Source organism: Pelodiscus sinensis, chromosome 17 (assembly GCF_052426305.1).
Source record: "Pelodiscus sinensis isolate ZL-2025 chromosome 17, ASM5242630v1, whole genome shotgun sequence".
In the NCBI taxonomy this organism is placed as follows: Eukaryota; Metazoa; Chordata; order Testudines; family Trionychidae; genus Pelodiscus; species Pelodiscus sinensis.
The window spans coordinates 19,360,422-19,379,700 of NC_143068.1; the positions used below are offsets into that span (position 1 = coordinate 19,360,422).

General features: G+C 40.2%; 1 protein-coding gene across 1 annotated transcript in view; it reads right to left on the bottom strand.

Moving 5' to 3' along the window:
- Positions 1-8,507, bottom strand: part of TSHZ2 (teashirt zinc finger homeobox 2) — a 296,013-nt gene extending 287,506 nt beyond the window's left edge. The window contains exon 1 of the mRNA XM_006129419.5: positions 7,978-8,507. Coding sequence (XP_006129481.3) covers positions 7,978-8,017 — 40 coding nt within the window. The 5' untranslated portion in view covers positions 8,018-8,507. The remainder of the gene's footprint in view (positions 1-7,977) is intronic.
- Positions 8,508-19,279: the final 10,772 nt, after the last annotated feature.

Genomic DNA, 19,279 nt, shown 5'->3' on the forward strand with positions numbered 1-19,279 from the left:
CCTACTGGGAAATTGGGCCTTTTCTCTTTTTACATACATAAAAGCAAGCACAACAGGCTTTCCAGTTAAATGAGTCTTTTGAGATAGATGCAGGAAGAGTCAGAAAGCTCCTTAAAATGTTATTGCTCCTCATATTTGCCAAGTGGGGATGTATATTAAAAATTATCTGTTCTTTACAGTACAGTGCTTCTACCTGTAACATGTTTTTGTTCTAATTTGACCTATTTCAAGAGTTATTTGAGAGAGGGTTTTTGTTTTGTTTTTTCTCTGTATGTTCAGCTGCTTTGCTTTTTATAAAAGCTTTGCTTACCTAGTCCCTTTTGCATCAGGAGTAACTTTAATGAGATACAGTATCATTAGATGATAACAGTTCACACGAAACATGGGGAAAATATAGAGAAAAGAATGAGATAGAGATATAATAGATACAATGAACAGAGATGAAAGAAAGAAGACAGCATCTCATTTACATTAATACAATAAAAATAAAGCATGAATGTTGCAAGTTTTACCTAAGTTTTTTTTTCTTCAGTAAAGTTGAGCTCCATTGTGTTTTTATGTCTGTAAAAAACAGCTACTGGCTATTAACTCTCAGGATGTAATTGCCACTAGAGGCAATCTCCATAAAACCACAATGGAAAGCCATACTTCAAGAACAGATGGTCTGATCCTTTAGACTAGGGCCAAAGTCTGCTTTTGGTTATACATCAGTGTAAGTCCAGAACTAAGTCGCCTGTCTACATGATGAGCTGGAGCATTGCAAGCCAGGGATGCATTTTACAGTGAACCAGCTTACTGAACACTAATTTACTACGTAGACAGGGCATAAGCTCTAGTAGAGCAACTCTGACACAGTTCAAAGTAGGAGCCAGTTAAAAGTAATATTGCCAACACAAAGCGTCAAAAATCATAAATCTGGTCTTCAAAATACATGAGATTGGCTTTAAAAGCACAAGTGGTTTCTTTTTTCCATTTGATATTGGAGTCTTTTGAATTCATGTTTATCTCCATAACAATTAAGGCCAAACACTTTCTTTTTCTTTTAAATAAAAGCTGACACGATCATGTTATCCCCTGAATCCAGAAGCTGGAGATTAAAGAAAATACCATATATTATGAGACAACCGTACCATAGAAGTTTATCACTATGCCTAAGTTAAATTGGCTTAAATTATTTAAAAATGCGACCACTCTGGCAATTATAGGCTCAGTTTGGTAAGAATTTTGCGTCCATATTTCAGCTAGATGCCCATTTCTCCTTTTCTTTTGTGTGAGTGTGTGTATGCCTATTGTGCATGTGTACACATGTATGTCTTCCAAGATAATCTATTTCCTATAATCATAAGATGGTTCCAGTTTGCTGTGGAATTTTACCAGTAACTATGATCATTGCTTACCACACAGTAAAAACAACATAGAGTTTGTTCCTGTCACTTTGTAGCAATTGCTGTGACTTTTGTTTTTGGAGTCTGTGAGGTGCGGGGGGGGGGGGGGGGGGAAGAGGGAGGAGGAAAGAAGAATATCTTCTTGCGAAACAAAAAACCTTTTCTTTTGTCTAAACTAAACATTTCATGCAGCGCTAAGATCCTAAGACCAGTTTTCCAGCTTCTTTTCATTTCTCTTGAAAAACCTCTCAAGAAAATGTATTAAAAAATCAGCAATAGTTAAAAATGAGATGTGTAAATGTAATGGGAAACAGTGTGCTTCTGTGATGCATTTTCCCTTGAAATCTGTTCTTGGAAACCAAGGTATTTCTTCTGAGTTACAAAAGACGTTATTATAATGTGGTCAGAAATGACAAGGGGCCAAGATGCAATAGCTTCAAGTCAGGGTCACCTTAATGAGAAAGAACTGATGTTAATGTATAAACTCAAATGGAACTTTTAGGCCCCTGATTTGCAAAATATACCATAGGTTGCAATGTTAGAAAAGGCTGTTTAATAGACCAATCAGGTCTTGGTACCAGAAAAATAATATTCAATAATAATTGCAAAACAATAAAAATGTTTAAAGAATGAAAGTTGCACCATAAATAATATACAATCATCATGTACAAACTCTAAAAAACAAAAATGTGGAATTATCAGTACATATATGCATAATTGGAACTTTCTCTAGTTTCCACAGGTAAATTATACTTAAAAGCTTTTGGCAGAATATGGCCCATAATTTGGACACAAACCTCTTTTTTAAAACTGTATTGTTTTATTCTGCAGCCAAACAGCCCAATTTTACAGTCTATATACAGGTACAACTCCCAGTGAAGCAAAGTCACTAGTGAATCCTGTAGGACTGGGCCCGCAGTCATACAAATTATTGTAATTAACTAGGTAATGAAAAATCACTGCAGTTGCATGAATGAAATGTAAGGCTTCAACTGTGAGAGTAATGTGTTTCCAATTGACTCAAATATCTGATTCTGAGACAGATGAAAATGTCTCCCTGCTTGCGTGAACACACTCTGGAGGTGAAACTTTACAAACATCTTTAATTTTGGAAAGACTAAGGGGAAAACAAAAGGCTAGTTTAATAAAATAAGGCTGGTGGGATCCTCTTTCTGAAGGAGTTTGGTTGAACATGGCACTCACATGTCTCAATATTTGCAATACAATTTGATAGATATTAAATAGAGTATTTATTTGCATCATTTTCCTCTGGATCTACTAATAATCATTATCCACTAGAACAACCAGGCTTCTCTCTGCTGTTTCCCCCTGCTCCCAACTAGCTAACACAATTTTTTTTTCACATTTGAATTCTTAAGATCTGTGCAATAATTTAACATAATAGGTGTTTAGCATCTGGTTCCGACCGGATAGAGTACCGTTCCATTGCTTTGGCTGCTGCTGCTGTTAAGTTAGGAGCTGCAGTCACAGCAACTGTCAGTCGTTTTTGGGGCTGGAGAGGGGAGGAGACTGGACTTGCTCTATGAAGTGGTGTCCTCAGTAGGATGTGAAGTAAAGCAAGGGGGAAAGAATCATTGCAATTCTATACTGCTGACTCGGTACCCCAGCGACTTTGTCTACTGAAACAGTTATTTGAGATGGGTGCTGCTAATGGGAAACTGAGTCAGAAGGAAAAAGCAATGGAGAGAAGCGGCAAAATCCTGCTGGTTTCTAAGTCAACAGCCTTGACATGAATGGGCATGGAGGAGTAGAACTGATTAGGTAAAATAATTTTGCTTTAAATAAACAATTTTCCAAAAAGTATTTAAAAAGCATTGATCTCACTTATTGATGGCCTTGTCTTTTAGATTACGAAGGCAGTGTCTGAGATCCTCATTAGTTCTAATCTTTCTATGGGGGAGCAATGAATTGTGCCCTGGTGTGGCAGATTAAAAATGAAATCAGTAAACATCTAAAACAAATGAACTTTTGAGTTAGACTCATAGATTTTAACTCCATAGTGATCATCTAGTCTGACCTCCTGCACACGGCAGGCCAGAGACTCTCGCCCACTCACTCCTGTCCCTTTCGGTCCTGGGTTTTAACATGAAGTTGGGGCAGGGACGGGGGGGGGGGAGGGAGGGGAATCACTTAGTGGCTCAATTCCAAAACCGAGTTTAGATGGCTAATTTGGTGGATGGGTAGCGGAGGAAGTACCTAGTCTGAAACTCATTTAATTAATCGGAATGGCAAAGCCTCCTCATGTTTGTGAACACCTTTGCTTTTTTGTCATCTGTCAAGTGCCATGATGTGCAGAGTAACTGAAGGGTTCTGAGGCATGAGATATTTAGATGTTTTTGATGTGCACTTGCTTTTCTGGTGGATGTTAAAACAAAGCGATTCTGCCATTCCCACAGTTCCATTCAATTCCATTTGCTTGAAACCTGCTTCTATCAGCTGCTTAATAAAGGATAAATGCAACATTAAAAATAAAACAACCCTGCTGGGTTACGTGTACATATTTCTTGAGAATCAGATCTAACGTGTTGATCTAGTTTAACCCACTGAGGAGTACATTTCTATGGGTTTCCCCTGCTGAATACATTTCTATTTAAATAACCTGTTCTATTAAGGTGCAAATTGCAACTTTTAAGTAATGATTGCTAACAGTCTTATGTTTACTGCCACACAAGGACTTTCACGAAAACAAAATCTGCATTATTCATCTCCAGCTTCCATAAACAAAATAAATGTGGCTGGTAGCTGTTTCTGCGGTACTTTTCAGGAGCACTGCTTTTCAGGAGCATCGGTTCTCAGATAACCTCTCAGAGCCAACAGAAAGAGAATGAAAGAAAGAATGACAAAATTGTGGCATCAAAAGATGGTAAGCCCACATTCTTCTTCACTAGCATTAAGCAGTGAAATAGAAATTCATGATCACAAAATAAAATATGCACATCTAAGGAAGCTGCAGGGGGAAAGCAGAGTATAATCCAGAGAAATTGTGTTTGAAAGCTATTTTGTATCCATCAGCATAAAAAACAACATCAAAATGGCAGCTCTGGATTGTTGCCTCCTCTTTACCCCTCAGTTGGGTACTGTCTCTGGTGTAGAATCACTATGCGGGTTGTGCCCCAGAGGTGACCGTATTTCAGTGATGGATGCAGTACATCAAGGCCTGATTCTTTCCTTGCTCTTAAGAGTTCTACACCAGTGCAACTCCATTCATGGCAATAGAATTATTTCTGATTTACGCTGGTCTGAGAGAAGAATTGGTCCTAATATTGGTAAAGCCTTTTGGGGTTCACTGAGATAAAAAAAAGAAAAACACAAACTTTATATTAAATTGTAAATTAAAATGACATAATATTGGATACTGGTGTGAAGAGATTTAAACATCTGCTCTAAGAATGATCCAAATCGTAGTGAAAAAGAATGATGCTTCAGAGAAAATAGAGTCAGCTACAGAAAGATCATAGTTCTTTTGTTGACAAGAAATAAACTATATTTAAAAACATAACGGGAGACCAGAGAGGCCTAATAATCAAACATAAATAGTGTCCCATTTATCTAATTACAATAACTTGTTTCATTACAATACTCTGTAATATATTTTTTAGAAACACAGGGCCCAAAATTAATAATAGAAAAGGACAAAATTGCCATGTATATTTCTCTAGATAGATTTTCATCTAGCAGCAGGACTTCACTTCTGATTCACTTGCTTGTTCTCTCTAACCTTTACATTATTCATTAATCAAACTAGAAACCTGCTTTCAAAGTCAGTGCATGGTAGTAATTATTTACAGTTGTGCATAGTATTTAATTTTAAGCAATGACAAAAGCAGACATGTCCAGAATCATAAGGCTTATCATTTTTCTTCCCTGGGAGGTTAACTGCCTAAAGAAGCTAGAAGTTGCAAACTTTTCTTCAATATCCCTACTACCACCAGGACAAAATTAAGTGCAGCCAATGCCCTTGAGCCTGCAAAAGGTAAAAATAACAAAATGTGAAAATTAAAAATATACATTGTATTCAATCCTTCAAATCGAAGGGTAAAAAAGGAGCATTAGCATTTGCTTTAATGAGCAATATGTTTTCTGTTGTGCAGACTACCAGTAGTGTCACTGTTTGTTTTACCACACGAAACCGAACCTCAGTACTATTCATAAAAATGAAAGTTAGTTTTGAGAACTATCTACCTCAGGCAAGTGTACTCTTTGAAATCTCTCTCTCTCTCACACACGCATACACGTTCAAAGCAAAAGTACTGGTAATGTAAGTATAAATACCTGCTATGTTGGATGCAACTGGATTATACTTAAATATCCAGTATTTTGCATATCTGAAACAACACTGAACTGAGGACAAATATAATCAAAGAAGTGCAACTCTGAGAACTGGTACTCTTTTCCCAATAAGATTACTGAATGAAACATGCCCTAGTTATTATGGTAATTAAAATGACTGCATAGATATTAAAAGCCTTTACAAGAATAATAATAAATGCAAGAATAATAATACGAATGAAATTGTTCTTAGGGTAACATCATATCTTCCCCACCAGGGAAATCTTGGTACGACGACAACACGAACATTATCTATAATGATTTACTTTAAAACAACTGTTTCCATAAACCAACTAAGCTACTTCTCCCCCCCCCACACACACACCCGCCCCCCAATGCTTGTACTGTACACATACTCTAACCTAACATTCTGCTTGGAACACAAAATGAAATGAAGACTCACAGACTCACAACAGTAACAAAAGAAAAAAGAAGCAATTCTCACACTGAGATCATCAGCGGATGTTGGGATCGGGGGGAGGGGAGGAAGCTATCCTACAAGTTGAAAATGTTAATGACTCGTCCAGTGCTTTGTGAATAAAAACAATAATAATGAATGAGCACAGAGCTCTCTTTTCATAGATATGTTCCTGGATTAATTACCTTTTTGTAATTAAAAGAGACCTCTCCTTGCCAGTAAACAGACTGACCTCCAGCTTAGGTGCATGGGTCTGCCCCAGAAGACTTTGCCTACATACAAGTGTCCTAAATCTAAGTAAATGAAGCAGAAGCTAAGATCTGTTATAAGTTTATAAAAGTTCCCTGTGTCCCAGATCTCCAAAATTAGCTGCAAACACTACTTTTCAAAGTTTATTCAAGTATGTCACTAAACATGTCCATAGATTTTGTCTTTAGCTATAGTAATATGCTAAGGGTTGGAGTATTCAAAGTGTGTGTGTGGAGGGGACAATTAGCTGATGATCCCTAAACCATAAACACAACAGAACAAAACTTAGCTTTTCTTTAAAGCACTAATCTAAGATGGGGCGCACATACACAAACATTAAAAATCAAACAAGATAATAATTGTGCATTTCTGGCTAAGAGAATCCAGAGGGCAAGACATACGTCATTGGCACTTGAGTTACCATGGTGAGTGATTTATTGATATGTATCAAGAATGAATAGATCAAAGGCAGCAAGATGACAGGTGATCAATCAAATGTCAAATCAAAGCTGGCAATCAACTGGAAAGCTGATTTTTCAGTGGGTGGGTCTGGCAGAAGAAAAATGAACTTCCATATTGCACTTCCCAGAAACAAAGCCCCAGAATACAATTAAAAAAAATAAAGCAATTACACAGCATAAAAGAAAACTCTTTGAGAAGATTTACTGTACAGGCCTATTGGTCTGTTTCTTTTTCCTGGCTTGATTAAAAAATAACTCTCCACAATTAACAAAAACAAAACACGTCCAAAGTTGCAAACTATTTTCCTCTTTACAAAATAACCCCCCCCCCACACACACACACAAACTTGGCATTTGATTTTTTGATTTGCTAATGTGCAGCCTGGGATGCAACACAAAGGAGGGATTGGATTTGAAAATGCGGACTTGTCTTCTAACAGTCAGAACGTTTCATTTTATTTCCTCTTGCAGTTTTCACCACCGATGATCAAAGGCTGAACTTCAACCACCGGGTTCATCAACAGAGACAGTCCCTGTACTATTTCAGGCGCGCGCGCACACACGAGCATACACACACACACACACATACACACACACACACACACGTCCAGAATTGCACCAGAAACAGGGCGAAAGACAAAATAATAATAATAAAAAAAGAGCGAGCCACTTTATGGAACGTGCCGTTCAAAACAACCCCCCGTCCAAAAAGGTGGAAAAGGAAGCAGTACAAGAGCCATCAAAAGAGGGGGTGAGTGGGGAGGAGGGCGAAGGGAATCGAGTGGGAGAAAGTTGGGGGGGGGGAGAGTTTAACAAGGGACAGGGCTACCCCTCAAGAGCAGGAGTTGGAGAGGGGAGAAAAAAGAAGAGTGTTCCAAAAAGACCCAGGCGGGTGGAGGGGGGACCTCGCACGGATCGTCAGTTTCAGAGGAAAGCCCTTCCTGGCAAGAAGAAAACTGATTCAATATTGTTAGAGTTAGGGGGGGGGGGGGGGGCAGATCCAGCTCAGAAAATCGGGGTGTTCCTAAACAACAATAACAACAAAAAATAGGCGGTTAGGAGTCAAAGAAGTGAAGAGACACAGAGGCGGTGTAAGTGGATGGCTTCTCCTTACCTGCAGCCCGCTTGGGTGCTTGTTGTTTCCTCCTTGGCATCGCTCTACTTTCTCCAATCTCACTTCTGTCCCCAGATCCAAGAACCCTTGGAAGCTCGTGTGTCTTGTTTCTCTGGCTTTCTCTGGCTCCCTCTCAGCTGGTTCCCCCAAATGCCCCCTCCAGCCAAGCCCCCCCTTCTGTTCACTTAACTGCTAGGAACCCGTTGGGTTTTTTATTTTATTTTACAGAGATCTAGGTTAGTATTATTTCACTGTTGCAACACTTGCTTTGCTTTGAGTCAAACATCCGAGACCAGGAGCAAATGAAAGGAACCCACAGTGCCAGCAAATAGGAATAAATAAATAACAAAATAGATTTTATATATATTAAAAAGGCAGCTCTGGAAAGATTTTGGGGCTTGCTGCTTCCTCCCTTGCCTCTCCTTTCCTCCTCCTCCTCCTCCTGGTAGATCTGTATGGCGGATTGGTGTGTGTGTGTGTGTGTGTATGTGTGTGTGTGCAGAAAGCTGCAGGTTTGTTGCTGTCAGATGCCAGGCTGTGAGTGATATGGAAGAGGACAGAGAGGCTTTGGATGGAAGGAAATCTGGTATTCACACACATACACACACACACACACACACACACACACACAGGCAGGGCGAGGCGATGCCAGCAAACATCGATCCACTGAGCAAACTGAACATTAACAAACTCCTCCTCCGCGACCTGATGACAGGATGAAATTTACTCCAAGCAGACAGAAGGCAGTCAGTTTATTAAAGAGACAGGGCTTGCTGATCCCAAGGAAAAAAAAAAAAAGAAACTTATACACCGAGACACCGACTCCCCGAGCTGCTCAGTGCCAGCCTACCTGTACCCATATCTCCCCCAAAGTTCTCCATTCTGGTTCATGCCCAAGTAAGTTTCTAATCAGTGAAGTTTGAGCCTAGCTTGTTTCTGAGCAGGGCACTTTCAGCGGCTCCTTGTTTTTTTGCAGGCTTGTATTACTCCTCTCGTTTTGATTATTTGGCAATCTTGTCATTTCCTCTTTAGATTCCCTCTCCCTCTTTACCCTCCCCCCCCCCCCCCCGCTGCCTTTTAGGAAGAAGGTTACATGGTAACTCTCCTTATTCCCACTTTTGAAACTAGGCTGCTGACAAGTTCCCACGGACTGACTTGATAAAGCGGTAGGCGCAGGCTACAGCTGTAACAAACTCTGTGAAGCTTTGCTCCTTTTCTCTGCCCCCTGTCCACCGTCTCCCTCTAGAAAGCTTATGTGTGAAGGAAGCTGTGTAGAAAGCAAATTGTGATACACATTGCTATATTGGCGATTATATTACTGGGGAGGTCCTGGGATTAGAAGAACCAGCCAGGGACCTTAGAAGAGGTGAGATTTAGCTACACTAGGACAATGACATAAAAATTAAGTATTAAACAAAATAGGATATACCCGATTTTCCAGCATCCTACACTTTTATGTAGTCATTTACACCAGTAGCTCTCAACTAGAGAAATATGTACCTCTCAGGGTATGCAGAGGTCTTCCATCAACTCATCTAGATATTTGCCTAGTTTTATAACAGGCTACATAAAAAATATTAGTGAAATCAGTACGACTCAAAATTTCATACAGAAAAAATTAGAAAAAAAAACGTTGTGGCAGTACAATGTATTTTTGTGTCTGATTTTATAAGTGACTAATTTTTAAGTGAAGTGAAACTTGGGGTCCACAAGACAAATCAGACTTCTGAAAGGAATACAGAAGTCTAGAAAGGTCAGAAACCCTGGTTTACACTGCTGTGATTTGTGAAGTGCATGTAATACTCCATCTAGATCAGTGTGATTTTGTGTGTTGGGGGGGGGCAGGGTGTACCAAGTCAGAATGTTAGGTGGGTGGCTCCCAGAACACAAGAACGGGTGTGAATACCTACACAAGATGCAAGGCAGTGGAGAATTATGGCTTTCAATAAATATTATATTCTTCTGTTAGTTCCCAGTGACTATTTTAAAGCCAACAAGTGCAATAATAACAATAATAATTAGAGTCAGGCCCAGCACCTATTTTTCAGATTCAGATCTAAACTTCCCTAAAGTTCAGCATAGGTTCAAGAAGACCATTTCTAATAATATTAATAACAAAAATAATGAGTTTATACCAAGAAAAACAGTAATCCTAAAAACAGAGTGCCTATTTTCCCATAGTACTGAATGGCCCAGCACCATTCTAATTCACTCTCTTTATTCTGGGTTTATGGGTCCTTTAATCTGTGTTCTTCTATGTCCCGCAAAGAGCCCCCCCACCCCCAGTTTGTATGTAAATCACTGCCTGCTCTCATTACAGTAGACAAATTCCAAACCATGGTCAGTGTGGAGAATGAAAGGTACTGAAGAATTTCAAACAATGAATTTGATACATGAAAGCATGTCGAGTTTATTCATTTCACAGTGTCTTTTTTATAATAGCTGCTGTTAACACCATGCAGTCTTTAAAAATGGTTTGGGGAACAGAGAATCGATTCTTATTCTTTTAACTGTAATTCTTATAAGTGGATTTCACTGTAGTTTAATACCTATATTTTATCATGGGACATATCAATAATAGGGTTTTTGTTTGTTGGTATTTTCACCTTGATTTCTATATGCGCCAACATGATTCATTAATATCCCACACAAAACAAATATGTTATTTAGTGATCCTTTAAGTGGAATTAAAGTATCACTAGTATTCAGTGGACACTGGAAATGCCAGCCCTGCAGTTCAGGAAGATAATGAGTTTCCTAAAGGAAAGACCTGATATGACCTTTGTACTTAGTGACCAAATATTTTTATGTCTCTGGAAAATGTCCCCTTAAAATAATTTGCCATCCCCCTCCTCATTGCTCTGGAAATCTTTTTAAAAGTTAAAAAAAATTGATGTCACAAATAAATGCATAGTTTAAATGATGACAAAAATTAGAGCTATTGCAATGTATTCATTTCCCCACTTCCCTGTAGCACAACTCTTCCATAACTGACATGGTAGGAAAGTAGCACTCATGACCTAGGATAATGGGCCTGATTCTCCAGAAGACCTTACATCTTTCCTAGCCTCTTACAGGGTGTGTTTACACAGCAAAATTATTTCAGAATAATGGCCGTTATTCTGAAATAATTATGCGAGCGTTTACACAGCAATTCCGTTACTGTATATCAAAATAATTTAAAAATAACGGACAGCTTATTCCGACTTCTATGAAGAATAATGCCTATTCCAAAATAGCTATTTCAAAATAAGGTGTGTATAGATGTTCCACTTCTGCTATTTTGAAATAGCCCCTCACAAGGGCCATTCTAAGTTATTCCTCCTGGGGCTCTAAATCGAGATAGTACATCTTCATTAGGGAATCTGGCCTCTGACTGACTAATTTTGAGGCTTCCCTGAAGTGTAGACGTGCTCTCTCAAAATAAGCTTTTTTGGAATAACTGTTCCGGAATAGCTTATTCCGAAATAACTATGCAGCGTAGACGTAGCCACACTGTGCTCAGTCAGTGTACAATGTATACATTCACTTTGCACCTGTTTAAATGCAGGATGCAAGCTGCTGGAGCAACAAACAGCTATATTTTCACTATCCTTCAAAGACAGATCTCACATTATTGTATTGCTTATATTACTCATAAGATAAGGCACTGAATGTTATTCTATTGGTTCAAGTAGTGGAGTGTGACACAAGGAACCAGGATTCTATTTTCACCATTCATGTTGGCTAAATTTGTGCCTTTGAGCTCTTAAAACTTGGTGCCTCAGTTCCATATTTATGTATCATCATCACCCTTTTCTAGCTCCCTCTTCTCCTGTCCATGCACTGAAGATGAAAATCATTATGTACCTGATCCAAATATATTGCTGCTTCTGCAGTGTCTCTTTAAAGGTAAATTGTATTAAAAGCTTTTTTTAAGAGCAAGTCATTGTTTACTGCCTATTTTGTCATTTGCTTACATTTCTATGAGCATTTTTTGGGGGAAGAAATTTCTCTCTCACCGAGGGTCCACTGCTTATGTGGTAGTTTAAAAGGCATAGACACAAGGTTTAACTAGAGCAATGATTTGGTGTAGTCTTGGATCAGGAAGTAGAGGCTATTGTTCTCCACAGGCATGGCTGACATCCAAGTGCTACAAACTGGGCATGGTATTTGCATCTGCAAGTGACTATTTAGGTCACAATATGTAAGATGAGAAAGCCACTGTTTTAAATGGTGCCTCCCTAGGGAAAGAGAAATTGAGAAGATGGACTTCTGAGCACAGCGCTAGTGAGATGGCACCTTATCCTGAGTGATAAATGGGAGCATTAACAAGGCTTGGTTGAGAGGAAACCTACAGATTTATGGCTTCCTGTCTCCACCAGCAGATGTCATTATGGCTGACAGAACAGAATGCCTTTCAAGAGGGAGCTGGGGTGGGATTATGAAGAAGAGGAAAAAAGCAAGCAAAATCTGGTGTCCATTTTTATCCACCGATCAGAATCCGTTTATAATTTTGAATAGACCTAAGGCTGTGTCGCATCTGTGGACTCACTCCTTCTGTTGTTTATAACTAAGATGGAGAAGGTTATTTAGCATCACTCTCAGCACAGAAAGAACCTTTAATATTTGCTGAAAGCATTTTTGCACACTTAGCGATGAAAGTTAGGGAGAATACAAAGAACAGATAGCACCGGATACTATCTTGGCTTATCTGATGGAATAATTTTAATGGGTGTTTAATGTTTACCTTGGAAATGTGGCAATTGATTCTGAAGCTCTATTGAATTGTATCTATTTCTATTATATTACAGAATAATATTTCTCTTTCCTGTACTGGCGAAATGTTATGACCAATTATAGTGGTGACAGTTTTGCATGCTCAAAGAAAGATAATGAAATCTCATGGTTCAGGGCATAACATGAATCCTTAAAGGGGTCAGGAGGAATTTTTCTTTCTTCATTTATGGCACTATACAAATGACTGGATGCATTACTGGAGGTTTACCCTACCCCTTCTTTTGCAGGATATGGATTTGATAGAGGAATGGACTGATCCAGGATGGACAATTCTATGTTCCTGTGATGTACTGAGATTTTGGGCTGATTTCTTAAAAGGATGCACACAACTGCATAACTCAGTGGTAACTGCAAGGAAATAATCAGTTTCAAGTGTAGGCGATTTTTCAGATGCAGATTAAACATCACACTCTGCATTCTTGGTCATCTCAGATAGTAGCTTACATCCTAAGTAGTCACAGAGTTTTAATATCAGTGTAGTACCTTACTCTTTGTGAGCAAGGGTATCCCAGACTGATCCTATCACAGCTCTGGATGCAATAGTGGAACTCCCTGTACATTTTCCCATACTTCCATAACTCATCCACATTGACCTTTACTCAGTTGCTGATGGCCCACCGAGAGCTGACTCCTCAGAGAGGGACTCAGATGGAGTAGCTGGGATTCCATGTACATCACACAAAGAGGAGAGCATTTTAGTTGGACTCATGGAGATGTCACTAGATCTTTGCTTACATGCAATAGTCCAGAAGACACATATAAGGGAAGCAGATGGACAGTTGCCTCTCTTCCAACCCTGGGCTGTAATAACAGCCTTGGTGGCAAATTCCATTCCCTTCCTTCCAGGCATTTGCAGGCGCAAAGCTCAGTTACACCAGCATTGTGTCGGGAGGAGTGAATTTCATTCCGAGAGATTAAAATTCTGATACTGCTAATAATTTATGTCTAAGGTAACAGCAGCCAGCATTTCTAGAGACCCTGGCCACCTAATTTGTACTTGAAGGATTCACTCTCTGGTTGCAAAGAATGCATTTCAGGCTGAACTTCAACTGCAAAAGGAATCTTTTCATGCCCAAGTGATGAGAACCTAAAACAGTGAGTAGCACAGCTCTAGCTGCAGTTACCTCCTTTAGCCCACACAGCTGTGGTTTATATTTCCTTACAATATCATCAGCTGAAGTATCATTCAGGACTATAATTAGGGTCACCATGTTTTTGATGGTTTTTTTACTATACAACCCTTTCAGTCTTTAAAATGTGCTCCAAGTTGAAACTTGACTTGAAAGAACGCATGTGTCTATACTACCAAGTTTTGTGAAGGAAAATAATGTTGACATGCAGAAATCGACAACAGCAAAGTTGCCAATGCATGTTCACACATGCCCCCTTTGTCAGCAGATCATATTCACTTTGGGAGCTCCTCCAGCAACAGCGGGAGCAATGATAGTGAGTACGTATCCCACAGTTCCTGGTGACACCATCTGCCACTAGGGGTACGTCTACACAGCAACATTATTTCAAAATAACTAGCATTACTTCGAAATAACTTAGTGTGCGTTTACCCAGCAGGCAGTTATTTGTACATAATGTCAAAATACTGTCAAGCTGGAGGATTTCTTACTCTGACTCCTGTAATCCTCATTGTACGAGGAGTAAGGGAAGTCGGAGGAAGAGTGCTCTGTTTCAAAATAAGTGCTGTGTAAATGCTCCCAATTTTGAAATAAGCTATTTTGAAATAAGCTACGCAATTGCCATAGCTCAATTTGCGTAGCTTATTTCAAGTTAAGCCCTGCTGTGTAGATGCACCCTAAGTGTTGTGGGTTTGCAGAACAAAGTGTGAGGTATCTTATGGCCATGCAAAATGTCCTTTCAGACACTGCTTTGTTCAGAGGCTTCCAGCTTCCTTTTACACCTTTTTTTTTTCAACTGCCCTTCTTTGTTGTGCACTGCAGAATCTTCATGCTTTACCTATTACGAGGACATCATAGTAATTAATGGCTAGTAGAAGAGATCATCTTGAAATTATTGACAGCGGAAGAAAACTCAGAGGAGCCTGACTGTGCATGATAGGGACAGTAGCAACCTGTCATTGCATTTGGGAGTCACAGAGCAGCTGTACAGGGTAGACAATTGCTTTTGGACTAGGGAAACCAGCACTGATTGGAAGGATCACATCGTCAGGTGTGAGATGAAGAACAGTGGCTACAGAACTTTAGGATGCATAAAGCAACCTTCCTGTGCTGAGCTGGCCCCTGACCTATAGTGCAAGGACACCTGAATGAGAGTGGCCTTCTTGGCTGAGAAACGTGGTGATTACTGTATAGAAGCTAGTGACTCCTGATTGCTACCTGTCAGTTGCTAACCAGTTTGGAGTGTGCTGTGTGGCTGCAAGCGTGCAGGACAATAAATCACATTCTGCTATAGAGGACCATGACTCTGGGAAATGTGTATGACGCTGTCTGGCATTGCACACATGGGATTTCCCAACTGTGTGGGGACCGATAGATAGCTGTTCCTCCTCTCCCTGACAATGCCTTCTGTGGTCTGCCTGGCAAGGGCCTGGTTATCATTATGGTTGTGCAGCTCCCTTTCCAAGCATTCTTCCCGATGCCTGCACTCACTTGCTGATTGATTTACCACTTTACAAACCATATCCTTCCTGTTTCTTTTAGGGCACTTCCTTACTTCTCTCAGCTTCTCCAATGTGGTCCATGGCAGGGCTGTCAAGGTCTCTGCTGTTTGGCACAATGCACAAAAAGGAGTCTGTGAACATCAAGTCCTACATGGTAACATTTCCTTTACAAGCCCCTTTCCCAACATTTCCATTCACTTTCCTGCTGACCCCTTACAAGGATTGCATCTTGGCAAACACCCTCATCATGGTGAGAGAGGAGGTGGGGATGGCTGGCAGCTGTGCATCAGGACAAAAGACATTCCAGTTGAGTCTAGAAAATTTCCTTTGCGAGGAACATAGTCTAATAAGGCCACACTTTCCCACAGGCAGATAAAGTTGTGGCAGGCATCTTCCTGCCCAGGGTAAACAAGAAAACCAGGGCACAGTTTCTCCAGGTTTATGGCTTTCACCCCGCTCCATATGCAGCGAACCTATGTTGCGCTTTGGTTCCTACAAAAGTAATTCATGAACAGTACGGGTTTGTGTCCTGCAATGGGGGAAGAGGACAAAGCTGCATTGGCATGGAACCTGCAGCAGAAAATTAACCAATACCTGAGGAAAAGTTTCAGTCAAACATTTCTCCCTTTGATTCACACAAATTATGCAAAATGCAACGCACTATTCTATTGCGATCCCGGTGACCATCAACATCCAGTTTGGCCCCATCGATAAGCTACATAGGGATACAGAAACACAGCCAGCCTCCCACTTTTCCATGCCCTCAGCCCTGCACTCTACAAGTCACATCCACTTACCCTGCATTTCATCCCCCTATTTCCTGGTCACCCGGAAAGCAGATGCTCAGACAGGCTGCCTGTTCCCATGCCCTGATCAGATCCAGCAGCTGTGGGGTGGTCCAAGTGGGAGAGCACTTGGTGTGATGGCCAGGCTTGGTTACTTGGGAAGATGCCATGAGGCCACTGCACACTGAGTCAACCCACAGGGATGGGGATGGGAGGGGGGTTCCAGATGCTCAGGTTGTGTAGGGCACCACAATTTGTAAAGTTGGCCTTGTGTGGTGTAACCCTCATCCATTACATCAAATGCCTCAACAACCATGTGTATGAAACCAGACAGTCACTATCCTCTCCCGTGAACTCTCACAGAAAAGTCAGACAGCAGGAAATGGGACTTACGTTTTGTGGGATTTGCAAGGGGGAGGGGCAGGTAGCTGGTCAACTGGTTGCAGGGAAGTAGAGTTCATATTGCTGTAGAGAGTGGCTGATTGAGAATTGTGGGCCATTTCCTGGATGCCAGAATCAGTGAAGAAATGCTTGGAGGTGTCTACACTGCATGTTTGCTGACAAACAAAGGGAGGGGAAAAGAAAAAAGTTGCATTGCAGTGTGTACTCTCATGGGTGAATCTTCACAGAACCCTTACCTCAGAATAAGCTATGCGATTTGTGCTATGCAAATTGTGTAGCTTATTTCAAAGTTATTTTGAAATAAAGCGCTATTTTGACAAATCCCTTAACCCAGGGGTTCTCAAACTAGTGATACCGTGACCCCTCTCAGTTGCTCGTGACCCCCCGGGGAGTCGGGACCCACAGTTTGAGAAACACTGCCTTGACCCTTGTGGAACAAGGGTTACAGAGATGCTGGAATGGCACACCCATTATTTTGAAATACATTTAGAAATAATGGGAGCGTTTAAAGATGTGGAATTGCTATTTCAGGATACTTTTAGTATCCTGAAATAGCCCCGCTGTCTAGACGTAGCCATGCAGCTTTGTCACCAAAAGGCACTTTTCCTTGACAAAACTTGCCAGTTTAAGGGTGAGATTTTTCTTGTTTTAAATTGCACAAATATCTTTTAAAAACATACATCAGAAATAGAGGGATAAGGAAGGCAAGGTAATATCTGTTACTAACTTAACTTCTGCTGGAGAAAGAAACTAGCTATGAAGCTTACACAGAACTCTGCTTTAGGATATATGTAAGCTCAAAAGCTTGTCTGTCTTCTGTGGGACAGACGGTGGTGCAATAAAAGATATCACCTTGTCCATCTTATGTCTTTAATTTCCTGGGACCAACACAGCTACAACAACACTGCATATAACTTCTGAAATAAGCATTGCTACATTTTTACACCTTCTCTCCATCTTATTGACATATCCTGTATTAATTGGTCGGATCTCTTTTTTCTAAGTCTGAAGTAGAGCCTGATCTAAAACCACCTATGTGCTGATTCAGGGGACTTTGGACCTTATACTACATGCACATTAGGGTACTGGCTTCATCTCTTTTGTCAGCAAAATGCCAAGAACGTTGTTGATATCTTCCAGATAATGATTAATTAAAACTATCTGCTAAATGGTTCCCCTGCCTCTTAAATAAGTTTTGCTGAAAACAATTATTTTCATTTTCATAAAAAACAACAACCCTGTAATCTGTATTATTTGGGGGAAGGGGAAGTTTTGACAAAAACTAAAAAAAAAAAAAAAAAAAAATACTTGAAAAAAGTATAATGTCTTGCCTACATTTCCATTAAAAAAAAAGTAACTTTCCATTAAAACCAACAACTTTTTAATGGAATGTTTTGATTGCCTCTGTTTAACATATTAATAAAAGCAATGGGCACAACATTAGTCTTACATTGTAGGAGTTGCTGATTACCCATCCTCCAACTGCTTATACCAGTTAGTGACTTGATGATGATACATATTTCTTCACCAATAATACCAGAAAGAATTACGACACACAATACTTTGAGGGTCTAAATGAAAGTTTCTGAAGAAAGGAATTCCAGGATGGCTGTGCCAACGAATCTCTCACTCCATCCTAAAATTTCTTTGTTGTTCCTACTTTAGCTATGATATGTAACACTAATCTACCATTTGGAAATTCCCTGTGATGCCTACAGCAGGTGCAAAAAAGTGGATAAAGGATCTAATTAACCACATCCGGAAGGAATTGATCAGAACCTGAAGCAAAGAAATGCTATTGGTGAAGGTAACATTGTGCTTGAGGGCCCATTTACAGAAGGCTCCATATAATGATTTGTCCATGTTTACAAGGCCTCACAGACATTTTTTGCCCCCTGGGCTAGTCTGAGGTCCACTGGCTGTGAGTACCTGCAGCCAGATTGATATCTTGCACAACTCCATCAATGTGACTAGAGTTACGCCAGGGATGAGTCTATCCTTTTTCCCCCGGTAAAAGCTATATTTAGTGAGAATCCTGTATTCATAAGCTGTCCACAGCCCTGTAGGTCCTGTGAACTTGTCCATAGTCACAGGAGAGAAATAGTTTCTGCTAGTGAAGGAAAGAGAGGAGGAAAGAAGCAGCACATTTCCCACAGAGATCATGACACTCTTAGGCTACGTCTACACTGGCATGATTTTCCGGAAATGCTTTTAATGGAAAACTTTTCCGTTAAAAGCATTTTCAGAAAAGCGCGTCTAGATTGGCAGGACGCTTTTCCGCAAAAGCACTTTTTGCGGAAAAGCGTCTGTGGCCAATCTAGACGCGCTTTTCCGCAAAAAAGCCCCGATCGCCATTTTCGCCATCGGGGCTTTTTTGCAGAAAACAAATCTCTGCTATCTACACTGGCCCTTTTGCTCAAAAGTTTTTCGGAAAAAGACTTTTGCCCGAATGGGAGCAGCATAATATTTCCGCAAAAGCACTGACAATCTTACATGAAATTGTCAGTGCTTTTGCAGAAATTCAAGCAGCCAGTGTAGACAGCTGGCAAGTTTTTCTGCAAAAGCAGATGATTTTGCGGAAAAATTTGCCAGTCTAGACACAGCCTTACAGTAGCCAAACAGCTGTGGAGCGGTGGACCTCCTGAATAACCAGGTGAATGCTGAATTTGTGAGGCCACTTGCAAGGACCAGTCATTGAGTTACT